The following is a 23,514-nucleotide window of genomic DNA, read 5'->3' as shown; positions in this document are numbered from 1 at the left end:
TTCGGCATCTTAACTCATTTCGCTGCAGTTTTCAAGCTATTTCAACAAATCATAGATCAAAACGTTCAGCTCTTTCAGGACAATCCAGCTATGGCTTTTGGTATTGGTGCAACTTTAGCTTTTTGAAATATTTAGCCTTTGCTGACACTTTTTCCTCATAGAAAATTAATTGAGCTCATTTTCCATCCTTCAGATATTTAGATCTGTTTACAACATTTTACTGCTCCTTACACATTTTGTTCTAGTTCAGCTTCTTTCAGCTTCCTTGTGAAAATTTAAACATTTTTTCAGCTATTTTCAGCAAATTTCAGCAGTTTCTTCAGCTGTTTTGTGATCATTTCTGCTAACTACAACATTTTTGTGCTTCTTCTAACTTCTTACTGCTAATTTCAACTTGTTATGCTCATTTCAACTAATTTCTGTAAGTTTCAGCTGTTTAGGCTATTTCAGCTACTATTTAGCTGTTTTTTATGCTAATTTGAGCTTTTCCTGCTAATTCCACATTTTTTGCACTCATTCCAACTTTTTTCAGCCTAATTCAGCAAAAATGTGCTCTCTACTTCCTTCTGTTAATTTAAGCTTCTTTCTGCTTTTAGCTACTTTCACCTGGTCTTTTATTGCTAATTTCAACTTTTTCCGATTATTTCTACTTTTTGTGATAATTTGTTTTTTTAGCCTAATTGGGCAAACATGTTCTTTCTACATTCTTCTGCTAATTTAAGTTTGTTCTACTTTTCAGCTACCTTTTTAGCATTATTTAGATGATTTCTGCTGTTTTCAGATAAATTCAAGTTTTTCATGGTAATTTCTGCTATTTTTAGCCTAATTAACGTTCTTCTGCTAATTCCAGCTTTGTATGCTCCTTTCAACTTATTTCTGCTAGTTTCAGCTATTTGAGCTACTACTTAGCTGTTTTACGCTAATTTTAGCTTTTTTTTTTTTTTTTTTTTACAAATTTCACTTTTTTTTTTTTTTTAGCTCATTTCAGCTCTTTTTGCTTCCTTCTGGTAGTTTATCTTTTTTCTGCCTTTTCAGCTACCTTTTGCTAATTTCAGCTGTTTTTTTAGCTACTTTCCTAATTTTTGTGCTTATTTCTTCTTATTTAAACTTAATTCAGCAAATATGTGTTCTTTCTGCTTTCTTCTTCTAACATAGGCTTGTTCTTGTACTTCGGCTACATTTCAGCATGTTTGTGGCTATTTTAATCTGTTTTTCAGCAAGTTATTCTGCAATAAGCATTCACCCTGCATTTTCGCAGGAAATGCATTTACTCTAGTTAGAGTGTGCGTCTACGTGTTTTTTGTCCCTCCCTTCCTATCTCCCCTAGCTTGTCTTGAAAGATGGTCCCTCTGATCCTGGACCAGCCGGGCTGCAGAACTCTGAGAGCTGCCCAGGTCTTCACCTTGCATGCTGATCTGAGATCAGCGTGCCCGGAGCCCAGCGTTGCTCCAGGAGCCAGTAAAGAGGCCCGGGGAGAGCTGACCCAGTGGCCCGGCAGATGGAGCTCAGACTGGGGGAGAAAGTCACACCGACACCCTTGGACCTCCCAGAGAACCAGAGTAACAGACCGCAGCCAAGATGCAACCTTGCACACAAACAACACAAAAAACAACACTCGGACACATACACGGACTCACACACACACAAGCTGGCACGACCACAAAGAGTGTGAGAGAGTTTAAAGCCAAGACACCTACAGTCAGACCCCCCCCCCCCCCCCCCCAAACAAACAAAGACCAAACATAAAAAAACCCTAAAACATTTTCTGAACAGGTTTTGACTCACTGTGCTGGTCAGGAGCTCAAACAGGATGGCGCCCAAACTCCACCAATCGCACGACGCCGTCTCCTCACTGATACCTCCCACTTCTGAAGACAGAAGATAATAATCAATACTGAGCTGAGGGACCAGGTGAGGATGAACACAGGCAAGAAGGATCAACGAGTGAAGGAGCGAATCATGTTGATTTAGAAAAAACAGTCCAATGATCTTAGATGTTATTAGCTACGTCCTTTATGTTAAACACCGCTTCCTGTTGTCTCCCTGTAATATTTCACTGATTTCATCCAATTAATTCAAAATGAGCACAGAATCATCGACACAGTTACACGCGCACACACGCACAACGTGTGTGTCTCATAAAAGGGCGATTTGCATAATAAAAAGCAGTTAAATTGAGGAAACCGTCTGTGCTGCAACTTCACACCATCTGCATGACCTGACCTCAAACGCAAACACACACACTCCTACAACACACACACACACACGCCAAGACATGGAAAGTGGGAACACTTCATAGTCAAACACTGCATGTCTAAATTATAGTTTCTGGGCTTTTGTGTCAGATAATGGTTGAATGTATAATATTTTATTTGTTTGGGTTGTTAAAGTGTCAGGGGGTGTAAAACTAAAACAAGATAAAGGATTTATTTCTGTTATTACAGTGACAATTTTGGAGCTTTATTACTTTTGTCTCTTTGCAACCATCACGTCTTGTAGCAAAAAAACAACACTAACACAAATTGTTGGAAACTTCAGTGGAAGTTTGTTCACTTCAGTAAAACTCTGACAGCCGTCACAGCTGAAAGCTACGGGGCGTCCGCTGCAGAAACACAGAAACTAAGAGTGACATTCAGCCGTAGCTGCTGCTTGGTGGCTCCGCTGGTTACCAGATGGCCTCATGTGCTGCTCAGCTTGCCTCTCCTCCACGCTCCAGAGGGAGGGGCGCCTGGTCACCCAGAGGGCCGGGACCCTGGGTCACGGCTGTGTGTGCCCAGGGACCAGGCTCCTCAGCTGGGAGAGCATATTAGACAAAGACCCCTCGTTTCCTGGAGGCTGCTGGGAACTCTGGGGGCCCTGTGCATCCCTCTTGCAGCCAAGGTTGGAGAGGACTATGATACGACTTGCACGTTTCACATACACACACACACACACACACACACAAAGCCGACTGAGCAACCGGTCTTCAGGGCTTCCCAGGACCACTGTTTTGACAGCCAAGGAGAGAAGATCGTCATTGAACGGACCACTGATACCTGTGTAGCTATGAGCTGGGGGGAAGAAACTGGACACACACACACACAGTCTCAGAGCAAGGTCGATGTCATCACAATGGATTAATGTCTAAGGAGCTGCAGGGAGAGTACAGTGGAGCTGGCTACACTTACTGCTCTGTCAGAACGAGGAAGAGAGCAAAAGAGACAGAGGAAAAGTGAGCAGGAAGGGAGAATTAACTGCGTCCACAAGCCATGGGTCATCCAGCGACCACTGTTACAGTAGACCACCGAACGTGTTAATGATCAGAACTGGAGCGACTACACTACCTGGCAGGAAATCCAACAAAAGACAAGTCTAACGTAAATAAATAAAAATAAAGAGCAAAGTGCACCTACAACACAACAATGGTGTTTTTCTTGTTCCCTTTCCCCTCAACAGAGCAGCCCCCCCCCCCCGATCTGTATCTTAATCATCTCATCCCTCGCAGGGACCCATAAGGAACTTTCTCTCTTCTCCTCTTAGACGGACTTCCCTAAAAACTTAACAGACGGGCGTGACAAAAAGAAGAAGTGTGTGCAGGTAGGAAGTAAGAAAAGGCTGGCATTCGATGCCTCGCGGCAAGCGTACCTGAAAAACACCTTTCGACAATCGAACAAAGCGCTTTACATAAAGACAGACAGGCTTGAAGGTTTGAAGACGACACGCAGCGGGATCAAAAGACCAGATAGAAGAGAGGAAGTAAATGTAAAGGAAAATAGAAGCGAGTGCAGAAAGAACTAGAGAAATTGCATTTCTTGAGAAAATGCAGTGTGAATGGTTGTTACAGAAGAACTTGCTGTAAAGCAGCTTAAAATAGCTAACAACATGCTGAAATGGATGAACAAGTCTAACTTAGCGGAAGAAAGCAGAAAGAACACATTTTTGCTGAATTAGGTTTAAATAAGCAACAATGAGCACAAAAATTTGGAAATTAGCTAAAAAAAAAAAAAAAAGCAGAAATTAGCCAACAAAATTGCTGAAAGTAGCTGAAAAGGCAAAAAGAAATTTAAACTACTAGATGGAAGGAGAAGGAGTTGAAAATCATTCAACCTTTATTTATACAGGTTAGTTCCATTAAGCCTTGTGGACTCATTTATAAGAGACCTAAAATTAGCTCTAAGAATGTTGAATTAGCTGAAAAAGCTAAATTTAGCATAAAAACAGCTAAGTAGTAGCTGAAATATCAGAAAAGGCTGAACCAAGCAGAAATAAGCTGAAAGGAGCATACCAAGCTGAAATTAGCATAAAGAATTGAATTAGGTTGGAAGTAGCAGAAATTACCATGAAAAACTTCAATTAATCTAAAAACAGCTTAAATTAGCAACAAAAAAATGCTAAAAATGTAGCTGAAAAGGTAGAACTGGCTTAAATTAGCAGAAGAAACAACAACAAAAAAATAACATGTTTGCCCAATTAGGCTGAAAGAAAAAGAAATGGGCACAAAAATTATCAGAAAAAAGCTGAAATTAGCTAAAGAACAGCTGAAATTAGCTGCAAATAGCTGAAAACATTTTAAAATTGCAGAAGGAAACTGAAAGAAGTTGAACCAGAACAAAATGTGAAAGGAGCAGTAAAAAGTTGTAAACAGATCTAAAGATTTGAATAAGGTAAAATGAGCTCAATTCATTTTGTAGGAGAAGCAAAATGGCAGAAAAGGCTAAATATTTCAAAAAGCTAAAGTTGCACCAACAACAAAAGTCAAAGCAGGACTGTCCTGAAAGAGCTGAACATTTTGATTTAAGATTTGTCGAAACATCGGTAGCTTGAAAACTGCGGGACGAGAATCGCACCGAATTACACACGGAAGAAAAATGGATGATGATCGTGTGAATGTTTCTGAGAGAGACAAAAAAAAAAGTGTTCTGGGAGTTTGCTCAGGATTTGTGGGGCACAAACCAATTTTAAACACAACTTCTTCTCATACCCATCCAGACTGAGGATGTGCGTTGACTCGTTTCCCCATTTCTGGCTGTAAATTATTTTTTTCTGATCGTTAACCCCCCCCCAAAAAAGGTCCGACTCAGTGATTGGCTCTGTGCAACGACATTGTAACAACTGCAGGCAAACACAAACTTATTGTGGCTCTGCCTAAATACAGATGTCTGCTTGAAGCTATTTCACGAGCAGAAGAGATAGCTGCTGCAACCAAATCATTTTTTATTTAGAACATCCCTGGAACGAAGCCGTTACGTGTCTTAATTGCGTGATACGAGTTAGTCGTATAATAAAGCAGAAGTGCTGTCATATTATATCTTCCTTGAAAGGCCTTTGAAAACAATGAAACGACAGCTCGGTGTCAAAAGGGGAACTAAACCTTATCTTCCTATAGATCGTGCATGACTGGTCACGTCAAGGGATCACAAAACAAAGACGACCGAGTCCTCAGCAACAGCCAGAGAGGAAGAAAACTAAATTTCCCTTTTCTTGGACGATCAAGACAATCGCTTTTAAATGTGCTTCCTTTTAAAGAGAACAATAAACGTTTCCCATTTCTGCTTAAAGTAGGTCGCGCCACAGAAAACAGATCTTTTTTTTTTTCGCCTTATCAGCGAACAAAACATTAACCATCTGATGTTTATTAGTAATAAGACAGTGAGAAAATAAATAAGCACAAGTGCAGGATAAACAGATTAATACCACGTCACCATATTTTCCAAGTACACACTCGTGTTTTTTTTTTTTTTGGGTGTGAATACGTGCGTTTTAAAAACATGCTGTCCTCCTTTTAACGCACACACCCTCACATGCACGCGCACGCACACACAGGCGCGTTCAGTCGCAGCAGGCCCCCTGCTAGGTTTCTGGCAAACAGTCATAAATCTGTCATCAGGAATGAAGTCATCGCTAGAGCTGACCCTGTCTGGATAAACAGCCATGTGTAACAAGGGCAGCAGAGACGCACACTCTAACCTCTGCGTTAGTGCGTGTTCCCGTGCACTCACGTCAAACGGCATGTCCAAGAATGTGAGGATGGAAAACTAAAACATAGCGACAAATAAAAATGTATTAAAAAAGTGATGTTTTATGTGAATTTAACATAAGAATGAGCAGAATGGGAAACAATATATATAAAGTGGGTGCTTTGTTTCACAGCAGCCCAACACACACTCTACTGGAAGCTGCTGTGCATTACACCCATTCATCCACATGGGATCAAGTGTTATTTAATGATCAGGACATTTCACATCTGGGCTGAGATCGGTTCGGTTCTTGTTCAGTTCAGGGTGGAGAAGTTTCTTTCCTCTTTCAAAGTTTTTTTTTTTTTTTTTTTTTACTTTAAGTACTTTTAATTCATGATACTGTATGTGGAAGGTAACAGTGAAAATCCAAACAAATGTGATTTAAACTGCATCACAAGTCAAACTGAAAACCCACATTTTTTACTTATTTTGTTTAATTAGAGTCATTTTAGCAGAGAAGCATCTTAGTCTGTGGCTTGTGAGACAAATCATAGTTTAGAAACCGCAGAACAAATTGAACAGTAGAAATGTCTGCTGAGCACTTTTTTAAACCGCACAAATCACAAACAGTCCCATCGTGTCGCTTTAGGTGCTGCCTCCAAACATATACGCCTCAAAACGCCCGACTGCTAAAAGAAAGCTCTTCAACCAGTTGTTGCAGAGGGAATCAAATTAAACACTTTGAATATTATAAGAGATACTGCGCCGCTTTCCAAACACAAGGAGGCTTCAAAGAGAAATTAAGAGAGGATAAATGATGAAAGAATATCTCAATGTAACAAGTGTAGAAGAGGGACTGAGTGTGAGGGTCATTGTGCACGTCTCTTGGTGAATGCAGCGTTTTTAATTAGCAGTATATATATACGAGAGAATGAGATTAAATACCATCCATATGCTCCACGCATGATCATAAAGGAAACAAACAGCGTGCATGCACACACATACACAAGGAAGTGAAGCTGCAGGCGAGCAGCAGTTTGTTTTAGGCAGCTTTAAACCAGCATGCCAGAGCTGCCACAAGTCAGCTGGGCGCGTGACACGGAGCTGAGTGTAGCATAATACCGCCCTCTACAGGAAAACAGCACAACTGCAAGAAGAGCCAGCGTCTCAAAAGTGAGGAAGAATGCTGCAAATGAATTTTTTTTTTTTTTTACTTTTAGCTTTTTATTACTGCTTACGCATGATACATTATAATCACTCACGTAGTAGATACTTTGGAGTGAGGAAAACAGTATTTGTTTGTATTGAAAGCTGATTAAGTGATACTACATGTATGTTCAATAGTAAAAACAAACAAAGTGCAGCTTACATCAAGGCTGGGGTCTGCAATCTGCGGCTCTGGAGCCACTTTTTGGTCCCTCTGCAGTGGCTCTAAGTTTTGACCAAACCTAACATAAAACTGAAGTTTAGTGGTTGCTGCACCAACAACAGGAAACAGCTAATAGTTTTCTGGTCATTTCTTTTGCCAACATGTGAAAGATAGTATTAACACAAGGAGTAAAACTTGTTGATTACATCATGCTAGTAGTTTGTTAGCCACTTCTTTTAGCTCACTTCCAGTCTAACGGTGTGATCTTTTTCTCAAATCCACCAAATGTTTTGGGGAGGCAAGTTGCTGAGAAGAAATATGGTGAGTCAACTTGATAATAAAAATTAAAGAAAGAAACAAAGTCAAAGTAAATGGAAGCATTTATTTTCATTTAACAATTCAATTACATCCCTAACAAACTGGCCTAATTTTTTACTTTATGCTCTATTACTTCATAATTTATTTATTTCTTCTTCTTTCGGCTGCTCCCTTCACAGCGAACTAACTCGCACAAAGACTTGGCAATTTCTTTTACGTCGGATGTTCTTCCTGACGCAACCACAGACACCGAGCTACCACAGCCCTCGGTGTGGAGCACAGAGCTGCTATCTAGGGTGCCTGGGGGAGCAGATGGTGGGGGTTAAGGGCCTTGCTCAAGTGCCCAGAGTGGGACAAAAGACTGTGGAGACAGGTGTGGGTGCTTCACCTAGCCCACCCACATTTTGATGTTGTCGGTACGGGGAGTTGAACCAGTGATCTTCTGATCGCAGGCCCACCTTCAACAACCTCTGCGCCACCACTCCCTTGTGGTGTGCTTTATGCTTTATTACTTCATAATATGATACTTTATGAATTGTTTCCACAATGAAAAATAAAACTCACATAAACCTGCATACTTGTGTTGGAATTTTTATAAAATTGGTTTAAAACTTTTTTTTAACCGGTATATATTTTTTTCTCCTTCACATAAATCCAGTCTTTTCTTTTGCCTTAAAATTTAAAAATATAAACAATTTTTTTTTAAATTATATTATTATATAAATCATAATATATAATAAAATAATATATAATTATTAATTACAATATTTTTTATATAGAAATAATTATTATATATAACAATTTAAAAGATCTTCTTTACATAAATCCAGTCTTTTTTGGGCCCTAAAATTTAAAAATATTAATAAATATTAATAAAAATTATATTATTATATAAATAATAATATATAATTAAATAATATATCATTATTAGTTATAATAGTTTCTATATATATAAATAATACAATAATTATTGTATAAATAATAATGATAAAAAATCTTCTTTACATAAATCCAGTCTTTCTTTTTGCCCTAAAATTAAAAAAATATAAATAAATATTAATAATAATTTGATATTTTAGTTTCATAATATCACACCTACTGGCTGGAAAATCCCCCTTCCAAATGGCTTGAAGTGGGCCATGGGCCACCAGTTGATAATCACAGTTTCAGCTGGTTTTGCGGCTCCAGAGATTTTATTTAGTGTGCAAAGGGGCACAACAGGCTCTTTTGATCATAAAGGTTGCAGCCCCCTGCTTTAGGGTGTTGGAAGTTATAGGACACAAGTTTTTCTCTGAAAAGATGAGACGTTAAAAGTTTCATACAGAAATCTGTAGCTTCTACCATCATTTTGGCCAAATATGCAAATGTTTTTGTTTAGTTTGAAGAGATTCAAAACCATATTGAAACAGCTCTTTAACGTGTAGTTCAGTTCGTTTCAATAGATCCTGTGTTGATTTTAAATGTATTCCATGCACAAGTGAGGGTTATTCATTTATTTTCTAATAATAATGATATTTTGGAATCAATTACTCATCATGTTTTCCATGTTTATCTTCAAACTCTTAAAATAAAAAAGTCCAAATCCTCACTTCAACTTTGCATTTTGAAATTTAGTTTCTAATCTGTTATGGTCTCCTACAGAACTAAAATTATAGCAACTTGTTCACTTAAAATATAATTTGATCCTTTATTAAGTCAATTAAAAAAAAAAATCTCACTGTCCATTATCTCCAAACGTACACCCACTGCCGACATGTTATTTATTTTGTTTCTCTCTCATACGCCAAAGACTTTAGTAAAACAGAAATATGCACAGGCTTAGGCTAAGTAAAAAAAAAAGACATGAAAGCTAAAAACCAAACTTTACACAAATCTGAGAAAAATAGAAATACAAAAATGGTTTTTTTTTTTTTAATTTTAAATAAATAATCTGAACAAAAGTTTATATTTATCAATATTCTAAAAATAAACAAAGTTCACGTGACTTGAAAAATATCAGTGTTGGGTTTGCAAACACGGGTTTATTTCAGTCTGGTCTGTTCGAGTCCCATAACAGAAGAGAGGTTTCGGGCCCGGGCTCATGGTTTGTGTTAATGCTATTGAAAAGAAGCCCCTAAAGAATGAAAACATAATAAATGAGGTGTGTTCAAATGTTTGTGCGAGTCTCACCTGGTGCACAGTACATATTGGTAATTGCGTCTTTGCTGCAGGACTCCTCCACATCATACCAGCTACAGAAGAACGTGAGCTGAATGTGACCTAATGTGAGAAAAAAGATAAAGCACATTTATCAAACTTTCATGATGCCGTCCGTAAAACCAGCTCTGGTGTCACTCATATTGAACTTTCCCTGATCGTCCTCCTTTGGAGCACTTCCTTCCTCCTTTCCCTTCCGCCTCTTTAAGTCCCTTTGCGAGCTTTTCAAGCAAACAGCCTCGGCGATTACTCCTGTTTAGCGGCTACCCGTTAACGCTATCATTAGAACTAATGGTGTCATTAGGTAGCCGTAGCCATTAGCCTCAGCTAGCCAGACTGATGCACCACACTAGGCCGTTGATGGGCCCTTTAGAACAATAATTACCACCAGGGAGACGAAAACAGCCACTCAGCTAATTAGACGCTTGTTGATAATGAGGTGGAGAGAGATGATTGTAGGACGACAAAAGAAGTTGTTGAGGGGGAATCTGACATCATGGTAAGAGAACAATTTTCCTTCTAGAGGAGCCTCCGCCCTGGTAAACAAATTTATGAATGGAGGATCAAGGCTGATCTTTCACTCAAACGTGTGTAACTTAAAGAATGTTCACTCAGGTCACCTGGATGTTTTTTTTTTTTTTGCTGAGATGTTTCGTCCTTCATCCAAAGGACTTCATCAGTCCGAGGAGCCACAAACAAACTGGAGTCCCATAAGCAGCACACTCCCATAGTGGGGAAAAAAAACAGTTTGCTGGTGATAAGATAGTTTCTGGGGCCCTCCCTCTCCCCCGTCAACTCCTCTGAGGCAGCCTTGCCTTTGAACATTGTTGGATTTGTACCTGGATTATTGAGCATGAACTTTGTTTTTCTGAACCATTTTGGCAAGGCTGCTTGAAAGGGGTTGACGGGGAAGGGGGCGAGCCCCAGAAACCATCTTATCCCCAGCAAACTGTTTTTTTTACCCCACTGTGGAAGTGTGGTGCTTGTGGGACTCGTTTGTTTTGGGCTCCTCGGACTTAAGAAGTCCTTTGGACGAAGGACGAAACGTCTCAGCAAAAAAAAAAAAAAACTGTCCAGATGACCTGACTGAACTTTGTTGGATTTGTACCTGGATTATTGAGCATGAACTTTGATGTGTAACTTCACTTTGATAGATATATTTTTTCTCTTTAATTTACTCATTGATTGTTGTTGTTGTTAAGCACTTAGAGAACAGGTTCTGTTTTAAATGTGCTCTATAAATAAAGTTGACTTGACTTGACTTCATACGAACAAAATAAAGTACTTTTTGTAAAATACTACACATTTGCTGTGATTTAAAAAAAAATTGCCTCAAAGCTGAGAAACAGTTTAAACTAAGGATGCACAATATTATCGCCATGGTATCAGCCGATAGTAGCGTTAAATTTCAATATCAGACATCGTCCATTCCATCAAAATAACTCACCGATATAAAAGGCGCTGTTTTTGTATGACAACCCAGTGACAAGGATGCCTGCAGCAGCAGCACAACGTGATGACGTCACGCGTGCCTACCTGATCTGATCACGGCGGAGAGAAAGAAGTTAAAATGTCGGTGGTGTGAAAGTTTTTTTTCCATTGAGGATGTCGGATTCTGAGGATTTCTGGACTACGTTGAGCCTCGCTACATCGTCCCCAGTCAGAGATATTTTTCCAACGTAACCTTACCAGAGTTACAAGCCGTCATTTCCGACGCCATTGAGAAGCTAATAGCCGATATAGCACTTGGATGAGTTTTACCACAGACATTTGGACGTCGTGTTAGCCCTGTTAGCATGATTAGTCTTACGGCACAATGGATAGACAAAAACTTTGAACTTAAAAAGGCTGTCCTTCATGCACAAGAGTGCAGAGGATCCCACACTGCAGCTAGGAACCTGGAACAAGCCTCCACAAGTGAGACAGCATTGCAGGTGACTAATGCTAATAAATAACATTTAACACTTTTCATTTAATATAAGTTAAAGTGCTATGCATATCATATGGCTGTTATTGAATATATGTCACCAGCTCTTATAGCTGTTACACAGTTTTTGTAGCAAATAAGCCTAAATAAGAGAGCTACATTCTGTCAAAGGAAAGTATATACAAAATATTGGTATTGGTTATCGACCAAATAAGTTTTACCGGTAATATATCAGCATATCGGATATCGGCCAAAAATCCAATATCGTGCATCTCTAGTTTAAATGCATTTTCATCACAGTTCTCTGTAGTTTACAATTTTATATCTGCCATGAGAAATAAATCCTTCAAGGATTTACAGTACCTTTTAGAAATTAAAGACAAATTCATCTCTTCATATAGGAAATTACAAACAGCAAAAAAATAAACACCAGCCACATCAGAAAAGAGCATGCAAAAGCTTAACAGGTAGAACTTCTCAGTAAGTCTAACCTTGGTGGTCAAGCAGGATGTTATTAGGATTCAGATCCCGGCAGATGATGCCCTCTTGGTGGAGACGATCCAAGGCTGTCACCATCTCTACTGCCCAGCATCGAACAAACTCCTCCGGGATACGAGCTTGGGAGGCAGCCAGCGACAGCTCGTCCAGCTCCGCAAACAGCCGCGACACTTTTTTATCAAATTCGCTGCCACCTGTACTAATAATATCTCCTGTTGATTCACCATTGAGACCTAAGGAGCACTCAACGATTGCACTCGTCTGAGCCCCATCTACAGAGGGCGTGGCGTTGTCGCTGAGATTTGGAATCGAGTCTGTGTTGATTCCTGTGCAGTGCTTTAGTTTCTCGCTGTTACCCGAGTCAGCATTCATAATGTCCGTGTCAGGGGGAAGATCACTGTTTAGGCCTTCTGGGCGATCAAAAACTTTGGAAGAAGCCTCCTCCTGTTCAATCCCCAAGCTGTCGTCCCACAGTGAATTGAACGAAGCAGTTGCAGCACTAGTGTCACAAGTTGCAGAGGCTGTACAGAAAGATAAAAGCTCTCGTTCCAGTGGCTGCTCCTCTAGATCCTCAGGCTGGTTATGAAGCTGTAAAACATCCGGCTGGATACACTTCTGAGAAGAGTCTGTCACCTCAAGGCCCAGGCACACTCCTGAAGGCTTTATTTCTTCCTGTAAAGGGTCTACAGTCCCGCTAATTACAGGGAGATTCACCAACAAATCTGGTGGATGACCCTCATCCTCAGCTGCTGCCTCTTTAAATGAGATCACCGGCACCGACTCGTTGGAGCCTTTATCACTACTGTCCAACCCCCAAAACTCCAAGCCTGGGCCCTTCACCTCCTGAGCCAGCTCAGGAAGATCCTCTGTGACATCAGAGTCCAAACTGGATAAAGAAAATGGGAGGGCTTGCTTATGAGAAGGTCGGTGCTCCCCTACGTCGAAGCAGGCCACCTCACTTGCACTGTCTTTACTGTCAATGCGAAAAAATTCCATGGGAGTGCATTTAGACTGATCTAAAGAGAGAGGACCCACAGGGGGCGAAGGACTAAAGACTTCACTGTGGTCATGCTCTTCTTTACCACCATAATTATCATGGTCATGAGTGTGCCCACTTTTGTCAAACTCTGCGAAGAATCCGAGCTCCTGAGAACTCAGTGGTGAAGAAAGGCTGTCATTGCTAAGAAGTGAGCGGCTCCGTGAAGACATGGTTGCTGTTGTAGTAGGCACCTCCAACGAGAGCATTTCCTGCTCGCTCTTCTCGTCTTCCTCCTCTAGCGCATCCGGCTCTACTTTTTCTTGCTCGTACTCGTTGCAAAGAGTCAAATAACTGTTGGTGCACTCCTCCTCAGAGGTAGCGCCAGAGTCCGACTGAGCCCCAATTTGTTCAACGAGCCCAGGAGGGAGGGCACGTTTAAAAGAAGACACAAAGAGGTTTTCTTCTTCTTTTTTCTGTAGGTCTAACACAGACGCAGTAGGATTTGAATTAAAACTGGTAGAACCTACATCCAAATGTGGCATTGCATGTTGAGGAGAATGTACAGCTGTTGTGTGACTCTTCTGGATGAAAGGAATGTCAAAGCTCTCCTCTGGGCTGGAATTATGAAGGTACTTCCCAATGTGAGACCACAACTTTCCACCTGAAGACAAAAGAAGCAAAGCATTAACAACAAAAAGGGAGTGCACGATACAACAAAAATGGATAGAAGAACAAAAATTGTACCAATTCAAGACAACAGATGTCATCCACTAAACATATATATTTTTCATTGTATTTCATAACTTGCTTAATAAACAAAGAAAAAGAAAAAAGTAAATAACGGTAACAACAATAAGCACTGTTCAGATTAACACAGACCTAAATTTTATACGATAACCAGGTATTGAGTAGCAGCAATATTAACAAAAAGAAAAGATGGGTTTGTGATTTTAAAAATGGTTTCGACTTTCAAAACAATAAAAAAAACTAATCAAAATGGCTATTTCCTACCTGTGGGTGCAATAATGATCTCCTAACTAACTTGCTTTTATTCATTCAAACACAACAAGCCAATCAAGTTCTGTGATGATGTGGGCTTACACATTCGAAGACATCACTGTGTAACCAGTGCGGTCACAGCAGCACCACAGAAAAATCTGCTGCTCTAGCTGCCCCCACTTCATACATACCTACCAACTTGGCTCTGTGACTACTTTTCGCGGTATAAGTTACACCTTTTTGACTTATACAGTGAAGCGACGTGTTTTTTTTCCCATATTCATAACCCAGTTTTTGGATGAGATCTGACGATTTCATTCATTCCGACATGGAAAATATTGAACAGTAACATTTTCAGCCACTAGAGGGCCATCGACTCAAAAGGCAAGCCAAGTGGCTCATTAATAGGTAAAAATGGCTTTTAATGAGACACTTGGCTTATAATACCAAGCCACCTTCGTCTCTTTCCAGAACTCCTAGAGCAAACGTCAAATCAGCTGCATTTTGCCGCGCTGCCCAGGTGAAATGCAGCTGATTTGACCACTAAAGTTTATTTATTAAGGAAAAGTTCAACTGAGACACACTTTGATATAATGTCGAGCAAACAAATAATTGATTTTAGGTGGTTTTCTTATTAAATTTCGAAGAAATGCACAGCGAGTCCTCCATCTGTGCACTCCCACAGCCGCAAATCGATTTTTGAAAATGCAGCCGATTCGACCATCAAAGTACATTTATTAAGGAAAAGTTAAACTGAGACACACCTTTACTATAATTTCGAGCAAAGAAATAATTGTTTTTAAGTGTTAATCTTGTTAAATTCTTGTTAAAGACCTCCCGTGCACGCTCCCGCGACCGCCATTTGGCAGCCAATTGATTTTTGGCACAACACCGGCCCACGTTTCCGGGTGGTCAGTGGTGACGCATAATAGATGCGACGAATACGGCGAAGCGGCGTATTTACGTTTTTTCCACTTTATTAGGCATATTTGGACTGATGTGACTTATACGGTGGTGCGACGTGTATGGTGGCAAATATGGTACCATTAACATTAGAAGATAATGCATTAAAGTAGTAAAATGTATTGCCCCAAAGACAAGCTGGAGATCTTGTGGAGTAAAAGTGAATTTGGGAAGCTGTGCAAAATCCCCATTTGTGCTGCTGGTAACTGAAAATAGCCAGAGAACACTTGGCAGTGTTTCACTGAAATACATCTCACTTTTCAGTAAATGAAAACATCGCATCTCAAAGACTTGGCCACAGTTGCGCACGCAGAACCTGCAGAAACACACACAGCTGTAAAGTGAGCAATTAGAATCCAGCATCTGTTGTGTGTGATGAGAATGAATCGGGAGTTTGCAGTGATGATAATGACAGCGGGGCAGCTCGATGGCTTAGAAAGTAAAACCATCAACATGTTGTTGTGGCCAATGTCACCCAGGTCACTGCCTCCCTTTGTCTGCCTGTCTATTCTCATTCAGTCCATCAACTTCTTGCATGTAAAAAGAAGCTTACAGTATTACAGGCGGAAGGGACTCTGAATCACACAGCTGGGTTGTATACCCTCAATGAAACGTTTTTTTTTTAATAGAAATAACATTTAAGTATATGTATACTCTGTTACTCAACAGCTCTGAATTAAATTCAAAACTTGCCTCTACATAAATGTAAGGTGGTTTTGGAGAACATCAGACTGAACAGGTTACAGGGCTGTAAAAAATGGCTGCCTTTCACTGTACGCAGTCACCCACGCACATGGCCTACAGACACATCCTAGAGTGAGTAGGATGTAAGGAGGCCCAGGTGTTGGTGCAGCTAATGAAGCATGGCACCACCTGGCATTCAGAATAATGACCTGTGACACACACCCATCTCAATAAAACATCTGTGTGAAACAAGGGCACAAAGAGGGATCTGGTGAATGGGAGGGGAAACAAGCTAAGAAGATAAAAGAGCAGAAAAAATAAACAGATGAGAAAATTGGTCTCTCTTACAAGGGGTGCACCAAAATCTAGAGACGAAGTCGGATGATTTTAAGCGTGACTGACGTAACTGGCTGATTTGACACTCCAAAACGGATTGTCCCTCTCCATTCAGCAAACACACCGTAGCAAAGCGCCTCATGTTTAGGGGTCTGAGAGCACGCATTTGCTAAGCAGATAATTAGCAGTAGCAATAGTGCTCAGTGTTCTTAAAAATCGGAAGCGGTTCAAATAAAAATTGGCAGGTCAGAGCTTCACATAAAATGTTAACTGGAATCAACCTGGAAAACTGTGATCGGTACATCTTTATCTCTTACCTTCAGCATACTGCAGCAGAAGAAAAACAGTGTCTTCAGAGATGATGAACTTTCTCAGCTGCACCATGTGGGGCACAGAGTGAGGCATGATGTTCTTCTTCACCTGCCCACAGTCACTGCTCTTCCTTAGACCCTGTGAAAGGAAAACAATCAATAATGAAAATTAAAGATAACCGGAAAACGGATTAACACAAAATTAACAAAATTAGACAAGAAAACTAGAGGGACTGGACAAAAAGAAGGTGAGAAGCTAAGGTTATTGTGACAGAGGAACAATCTTCTATTAAAGTAGCAGTTATCCCTTTTGGCAACCCAAAGTCACTGAATTCATCAAGCTATATTTGGCACATAACTTTAACAGAGCCACACAAATCTATCAGCTCCACACACCAAGTTCACATTGGATGTCTAAGTGTATGGATAAGCATGCATGTCTGTGTAGTCATCTGCGCCGGGGCTGTGCGTTAGCATCTGGCACACGTCTCACACCTGAGAGCAGAGGAGCTGACAGAGACAGGCCCATTAGAATCAATTACAGTCACACACGGGGACTCCTGGCACCATTTACACCAACAGTCTGAACAACAAGGAGGCAGGGCAACACACATACAAATTACACTTACTTTGAGGATGAACGTCTCGTGAGTTCTCTTGTCCATGACCAGAAGAACCTGCCGTGGAATGATGCCATTAATTGTTAGGTATGAATAAGTGGTCTAAGATTACACAGTAGTTGTTTCCTCTAAAGCAGTATTTTTCAGTGACAGAACGGTCACTGCTTGTTCACAAATTATAGCTGAAAACTGGTTGTTGTCCAAAACAATAACAAAAACTAAAGGGGGATCTAAATAGTTCTATAAGCCTGTATACTAGTAGCAGGTTTTACATTAGTTACCATTCATTAAGGTATTTTTTTATATCTTTTTACACACAGAGTAGATTTAAACATGGAAAATAACTGGCAAATTACTAATAAATCAAGGTTCAAGGTTCTTTATTGTCATTCGCGTCGCATGTGGTGCATGAAGTGGATCGAAATTGTGTACTTCTGAAGGCCCCAGTTACACCCCAAAATAGCAAAAATATAAAGTATTAAAAAAGAAACAGTACACAAGGATCTAAGATATACGCTAACTCAGGGGTTCTCAAACTTTTTGGGTTCAGGGACCACTTACAGGGGAGACAAAGTTTCAGGAACCTCCTCATAACTCTCATGTTTATTAAATAATTTTCTTCAGCTTGTCTCTTTAAGGCAATGGAAATATTTGTGTATCATAAATACTTAAGACCTGTTCTTTAATAGTATTAATACATTTTTTATACTTTTAAACATGGGGTGTTTTACAGTTAAGACACACTTAATTAACAAAGTTGGTTTTTTTTTCCAACTTCCAAAAATTAGTTTTGCAAAAATTATCAGTATTAAAAAAAACACTTTGAAACTTTACTTATTCACATAACGAACATAAATGTAACGCCACTTCTTCAAATTATTACAGAAAACTCTTTACATAAAACTGAACAGAATCATAAAAGCAGTAGTCAGACCAAGTAACAGGGCTTGATTTGTAAAACAGTCGATGCTGGAAAGCAAATAAAGGGTGGGGGTGGGGGTCTAGAGGTCCTCCCCCAGAAAAATTTGAATAAAGTAGATGTGATTTCCTGCATTTTGGTGTATTTTAACAAGATGTTAAACATCTACGTGCTTATTACTAAAAGAAAAAAATTGGGGCGGACACCCAAACACCGGCTCGCGGACCCCCATGGGTCCGGGGACCTCAGTTTGAGAACCACTGCTCTAAACGATAATAATGTAATATAATATGGTGTATTAAACAGCAGCCTGAACATTTAACTGTGAACTGGAATCCATAAAACAATCAAACAAAATGTTCATTCATTTTTCCTAAGCTCTTAAGCTTTTTTGTTTTGGAGCTCCCACAGAGTGGTGCAATATATCAGTGTGTCCTCACTAAATCAGTTTCCTCTCTAAATCATCCAAAAGCACACAAATTACAAAAACGTAGCTCCTACCATTTATCATTTCACTTTCCTGCACTTTTTTTTTGTTCTTTGCTCCTTCCGCCCCCACAAACATCTTAATTTCCTCCCTTCATCAGCCCTCCTTTTCTCTCCCTGACATCTCCATTGCTCTTCTGGTCTCTCACTTATCTCAGGGGAGCGCTTGAAGCATATGTGTGTGACCTGGTGTGCGTTTGTGTTTATTCTGCTGCGTGCGTTGTGGGTGTGCGACCCTGACTGGGACCAAACAGGTGCAGGCTAAATGGATATGAATGGAGCTGTGAGTAAACAGAGTGTCGGTGCTAGCCAGGGTGCTAATATAATTAAGAAGCAAACATCAGGGAAGAGGGGGGAGGCAGAGAGAAGGGGCATGGGGAGCAGTAGGGTGAGGAACTTTTGCCATCTGTCCCTCTCTGTCCTTGTTTAAACTAAAAACGGGAAGTAAAACGAGAAGAGGAAGACCAGGCTCTTGCTGGATACTTTATTTTATCGCTAAGTGTGAGCAGTTTTTGTATTGCCGTGTATTTTGCACCCACCTCGATGGAATAACACGCGTTGGTATTGAGTCAAAGTTCTCCTTTGGGTTTTCTGTATATGTGTGTGTGTGAAGGATGAGTATCATAGATTCAATGTTGTGTGTCATTCTCTGAGTGGCGTGCCAAGTCATTTCATGGCTGAGTGGCGAAGTTGCTTCGCCGGCAGCTGTTTGAGAGGACCGGAAACCCAAACTGACCTTGTGGTAGTCATAACTGACGCTAAACATACACACACTCAGGCCTTGCCATACATCTAGTAAATCTATTACGCTTTATTGCCTCGGATAAGAGAGATGGTGGAAGGTAGAAAGGACACGACGAGGAGAAATTCCAGGATGGATACGATCCACGTTCTGAGTCGGGCTTAGGACAAAATAAATGGAGGTCAACTCGACCTGACCGCTACCAGCTGAAGGGAAACTCTTACATTCAATCACTGTGTTTCAAAGGCTAATTGACATTCTGTATTAACTTGAATCTAAAAAAAGGCTAATATTACCCCATAAAAGAACATTAAAAATAAATGGAAGTAAGCAGTTGCTGAATGAAAAGATTTAAAATGTCAAATTTACCTTATCTACGACCCCTATCACTCTGTACGCCATCAGCTCATCAAATGAACTCTGCTGCCCTCCTCTGCTCATAGATGAGCAGCACTGAGCCCCCAAGGCCTTAGGGAAAACAAATTCAACACATAATGTAACAAATTGAATGCATTTGAAAACCAGAGTGAATAAAGTATAGATAATACTGGACAGCAGCATTTCTCTCCCACTCACCACAGTTTGTGTTGATCCTTGACCCATGTTGCTTCTCAGATGACGACTGGATATTTGTTCGGCTCGCATCAGATATTCAGCCGTCTTTTTCTTCACTGCCTCTCGCCTAGCTGCACTTGGTTCACCTTAAAAAAAAAAAAGTGTGAATGAAATCAGTGAGCTGTCATCACATATCTGTATTTTGAAGTGTTATTATTTAAGAAATGACGATACCATTAATCTGTCAATCAAGAACAAATAAGTGATATTATTATGGTTTAACATGGGAGGGGGGGAGGTAGTTTCACACAAAGGGAGTACCAGTACTTCATATAAGCAAAATGTATGTTTGAATGCAGTACATACACGGCTACACGTATGGTCCTGGTAGGCATGGTTACCATAAATCTTTAGACTAACATGTTAAAAGGCAGCACTTTCAAAGTCAGTGTCATCAATGGGTCGTGGAGGTTTTTAAATATGTTTTTTGTGCTTAACTAAAAAATAAAGTTTTCCACTTTATTTTTTTTTTATCTTTTAAAACAACGGTTACTAGAGTTGGGGTCACAACCTCATTTTGGGTCATAACACAACAAACCAAGGGTCTTAAGATGCTTTTCGGAAAAAAATAATTAAATAATTGCGATAATTGTAAAAATAAAAAAAGAGCAGTCATAAATAGATGGGGGAGTGGTGGAGCAGAGGTTAGAGAAGGTGGGCCTGTGATCGGAAGGTCGCCGGTTCAACTCCCCGGATCAGCAACATAAAAATGTGGGTGGAAAAGGTGAAACACTCACACCTTCCTCCAACCTCATTTGCCCCACTCTGGGCCCATGAGCAAGGCCCTCAACCACCACCATCTGCTCCCTGGGTGTCTTAGATGGCAGCCTACTGCTTCATGTGAGTGTATGTGCAATGGGAAAATGCAGACTCCATCCCCCCATTGGGAATTAATAGAGCACAATAGATAATAGGGATGCATGATATATCGGCATGGTATCGGACGATATTAACGTTAAAAAGTTTAGTTCATAGTTCAGACATAGGCAATTCCATCAAAATAACTCACAAATATAAAAAATACGCTGTTTTGTGTGACAACCCAGTGACAAGGATGTCTGCAGCGCCAGCACATCGTGATGACGTAACGCGTACCTACCTGATCTGATCACGGCGGAGAGGAAAAAGTCAAAATGTCGACGGTGTGCAAGTTGTGTTTTTTCATTGAGGATATCGGATTCCGAAGATTTTTGGATTATGTTGAGCCTCGCTACATCGTCTCCAGTCAGAGATATTTTTCCGACATAGCCTTACCCCGAGTTACGTCATTGAGAAGCTAATAGCTGATAGCGCTTGGGTGAGTTTTACCACAGACATTTGGACGTCGTGTTAGCCTCGTTAGCATGATTAGTCTTACGGTACAATGGAGAGACAAAAACTTTGAACTTAAAAAGGCTGACCTTCATGCACAAGAGTGCAGAGGATCCCACACTGCAGCTAGGAACCTGGAACAAGCCTCCACAAGTGAGACAGCATCGCAGGTGACTAATGCTAATAAATAACATTTAACACTTTTCATTTAATATAAGTTAAAGTGCTATGCATATGGCCATTACTGAATATATGTCACCAGCTCTTACAGCTGTTGCATAAATTTTGTAGCAAATAAGCGGCAATGTTCTGACAAAAGAGAGTATATAAAAAAATCGATATTGGTTATCAGCCAAATAAGTTTGAATATATCAGCATATCGGCCAAAAATCCAATATCATGCATCCCTAATAGATAAGACGCTCTAATATGTAGTTATGGAGGCTCTTTGTGCTGTCATTTTATTCTTTATACTTTGTAGTAAATGTATTTTTAAGTTTCTGCTGCTGTTATTTTGTGGGTCAGAAGCTTAAAGGTTTGCAAACAAAAGCTTTAAATTAAACTAAAGAAATTGGGGGCGGCTCATAACTTTTGCACAGAACTGTAAGAGGAAGAAAGAAAGTGTTATGTGTTTTCATCATTGTATGTTCCCATACAATGGCGAAATTAGCTCTCTGCATTTAACCCATCACACGAGATACACCCAGGTGGAGCAGTGGGCAGCTATGCAAGAACCCGGGGAACAGTTAGGGATTAGGTGTCTTGCTCAGCAACATCATGACGTGGGAATGGTGGGGAGTCGAAGCAAGACTTTTTGTTCCCAAGTCGGCTGCCCTACCCTCTACCCCAAGTAGCTGTCAGGCAGAAATATCTGACCCATATATTGAAGTTACTCTCTGACCTTGTACTCCTTGCAGCAGCAAGTCGACCCCACTGCGATAGTATGAAAAAGCTGCCTGGTAGTCCTGCTCGTTTTCTTTCTGTACTGCAAAACCGATGAGCTCGCTGGCTTTGTCCAAGTAGTCCAACTTTACGTCCTTAGAGCTGCCACCGCTGGCTCTCCTCAGACCGCTGGAGAGCAGCGACGTTCGACCCGACCAGCTGACCTCTAGGTTAGGGGCTGAGGAAGCAGGGACAGGGGCAGGTGATGGGGTGCTGCGTTCAAGCAGGGAAGACAAGTGAGGGCTGCAGCTGCTAATGTTGGTGGCTCCCCCCTGTGGCTGGTTTGGGGAGGTTCGACCTGAGGCCATGCCATCATCCAACTCAGCCAAAGAGTCTGTGTCCACCACCAGGGAGGTCAGGTCGCTGTCACTAGACGGGCCTGAGAAAGACAAGACCAGTAAATACACACAAACATGATCAAACTGTCATCAAAATAGAAAATGTAAACGGACAGATGCAAATTAGTTTGGTGCTGAAGAAAACATTACCTCCATATTCAGATGTAACAGTCAAATCCTCCGCACCACTGAGGTCTTTTTGAACTGAAAAACATGCCCACATATCTCTAAGTTAAACTGAAAAAGCATCGTTACACTTTAAAATGAGGTATTTTTAAATGGAGTTCTGTGGTACGGTTTCAAATAATGATCTTACCTGTTCTAGAAAGGTCTTTGACAAACACATTTAGGAGAAAGTTTAATTCTGACTGGACTGACACACTAGTCTGATTGAGAACACGACCAAAGAGAATTGCTGCTGCCTCACAACAGCTCCACTCTAAACAATTCACAGCAAACAATCGAAACCTGTACACCACCATCGGTGTTCCAGTACAGTTATGAGGTTCCTGATGGAGAGTCCGCAGCTAGCTGCTGCAATGCTAAATGTGTGCTTGTAAAGAACCACATCATTTTATATAAATAACATAACACAAAACTACAGTGGCCTAAAGGTTTATTAAACAGTGTTTGCATGAATCATGATTAAATTTTTTGGAGATTGAAATTATTTTCGAAGAAGCAATCTGGCAATCCTTTGGCGTTGGATCAGACTAGCCGTTAACTCTTCAATCCTGTCAGACGTAAACTTTTTTTTCAACTGGGGTCACTTAAATCTGAACTTTCCTTCAAAAGATTTGAACTACCGGTACTACATTAGGACAAGGACAAGTTTTATAAGAACTCCTACCATCTGAACTACAATCAGACAAACTGTCAGTCAGGAAGTCAGAAAAGGGCTCAGCTGGTCCAATGAGCTCCGAGCCGTCATGGACCTCACCTCCCTTAAAAAACAGGAAATAAAATACATAAAGAATGAAATCAGTAATAGGTATGTCGTGATGCTTGGATCTCTGCACAAATGA

General features: G+C 40.4%; 1 protein-coding gene across 1 annotated transcript in view; it reads right to left on the bottom strand.

Moving 5' to 3' along the window:
- rps6kc1 (ribosomal protein S6 kinase polypeptide 1) overlaps positions 1-23,514 on the bottom strand; it is a 34,538-nt gene that overhangs the window by 4,180 nt on the left and 6,844 nt on the right. The window contains exons 5-14 of the mRNA XM_037685455.1: positions 23,340-23,433; positions 22,640-22,693; positions 22,111-22,530; positions 19,860-19,984; positions 19,653-19,751; positions 17,146-17,193; positions 16,523-16,655; positions 12,238-13,884; positions 9,793-9,882; positions 1,786-1,868 (exon numbers count right to left, since the gene is read on the bottom strand). Of these exons, the coding sequence (XP_037541383.1) occupies positions 1,786-1,868; positions 9,793-9,882; positions 12,238-13,884; positions 16,523-16,655; positions 17,146-17,193; positions 19,653-19,751; positions 19,860-19,984; positions 22,111-22,530; positions 22,640-22,693; positions 23,340-23,433 (2,793 nt within the window). The remainder of the gene's footprint in view (positions 1-1,785; positions 1,869-9,792; positions 9,883-12,237; positions 13,885-16,522; positions 16,656-17,145; positions 17,194-19,652; positions 19,752-19,859; positions 19,985-22,110; positions 22,531-22,639; positions 22,694-23,339; positions 23,434-23,514) is intronic.

Source organism: Nematolebias whitei, chromosome 12 (genome assembly GCF_014905685.2).
Source record: "Nematolebias whitei isolate Nwh7 chromosome 12, NemWhi1, whole genome shotgun sequence".
Taxonomy (NCBI): domain Eukaryota; kingdom Metazoa; phylum Chordata; class Actinopteri; order Cyprinodontiformes; family Rivulidae; genus Nematolebias; species Nematolebias whitei.
Note: the sequence above shows the minus strand (reverse complement) of the source record. Positions and strands in the feature narration are given on the sequence as shown.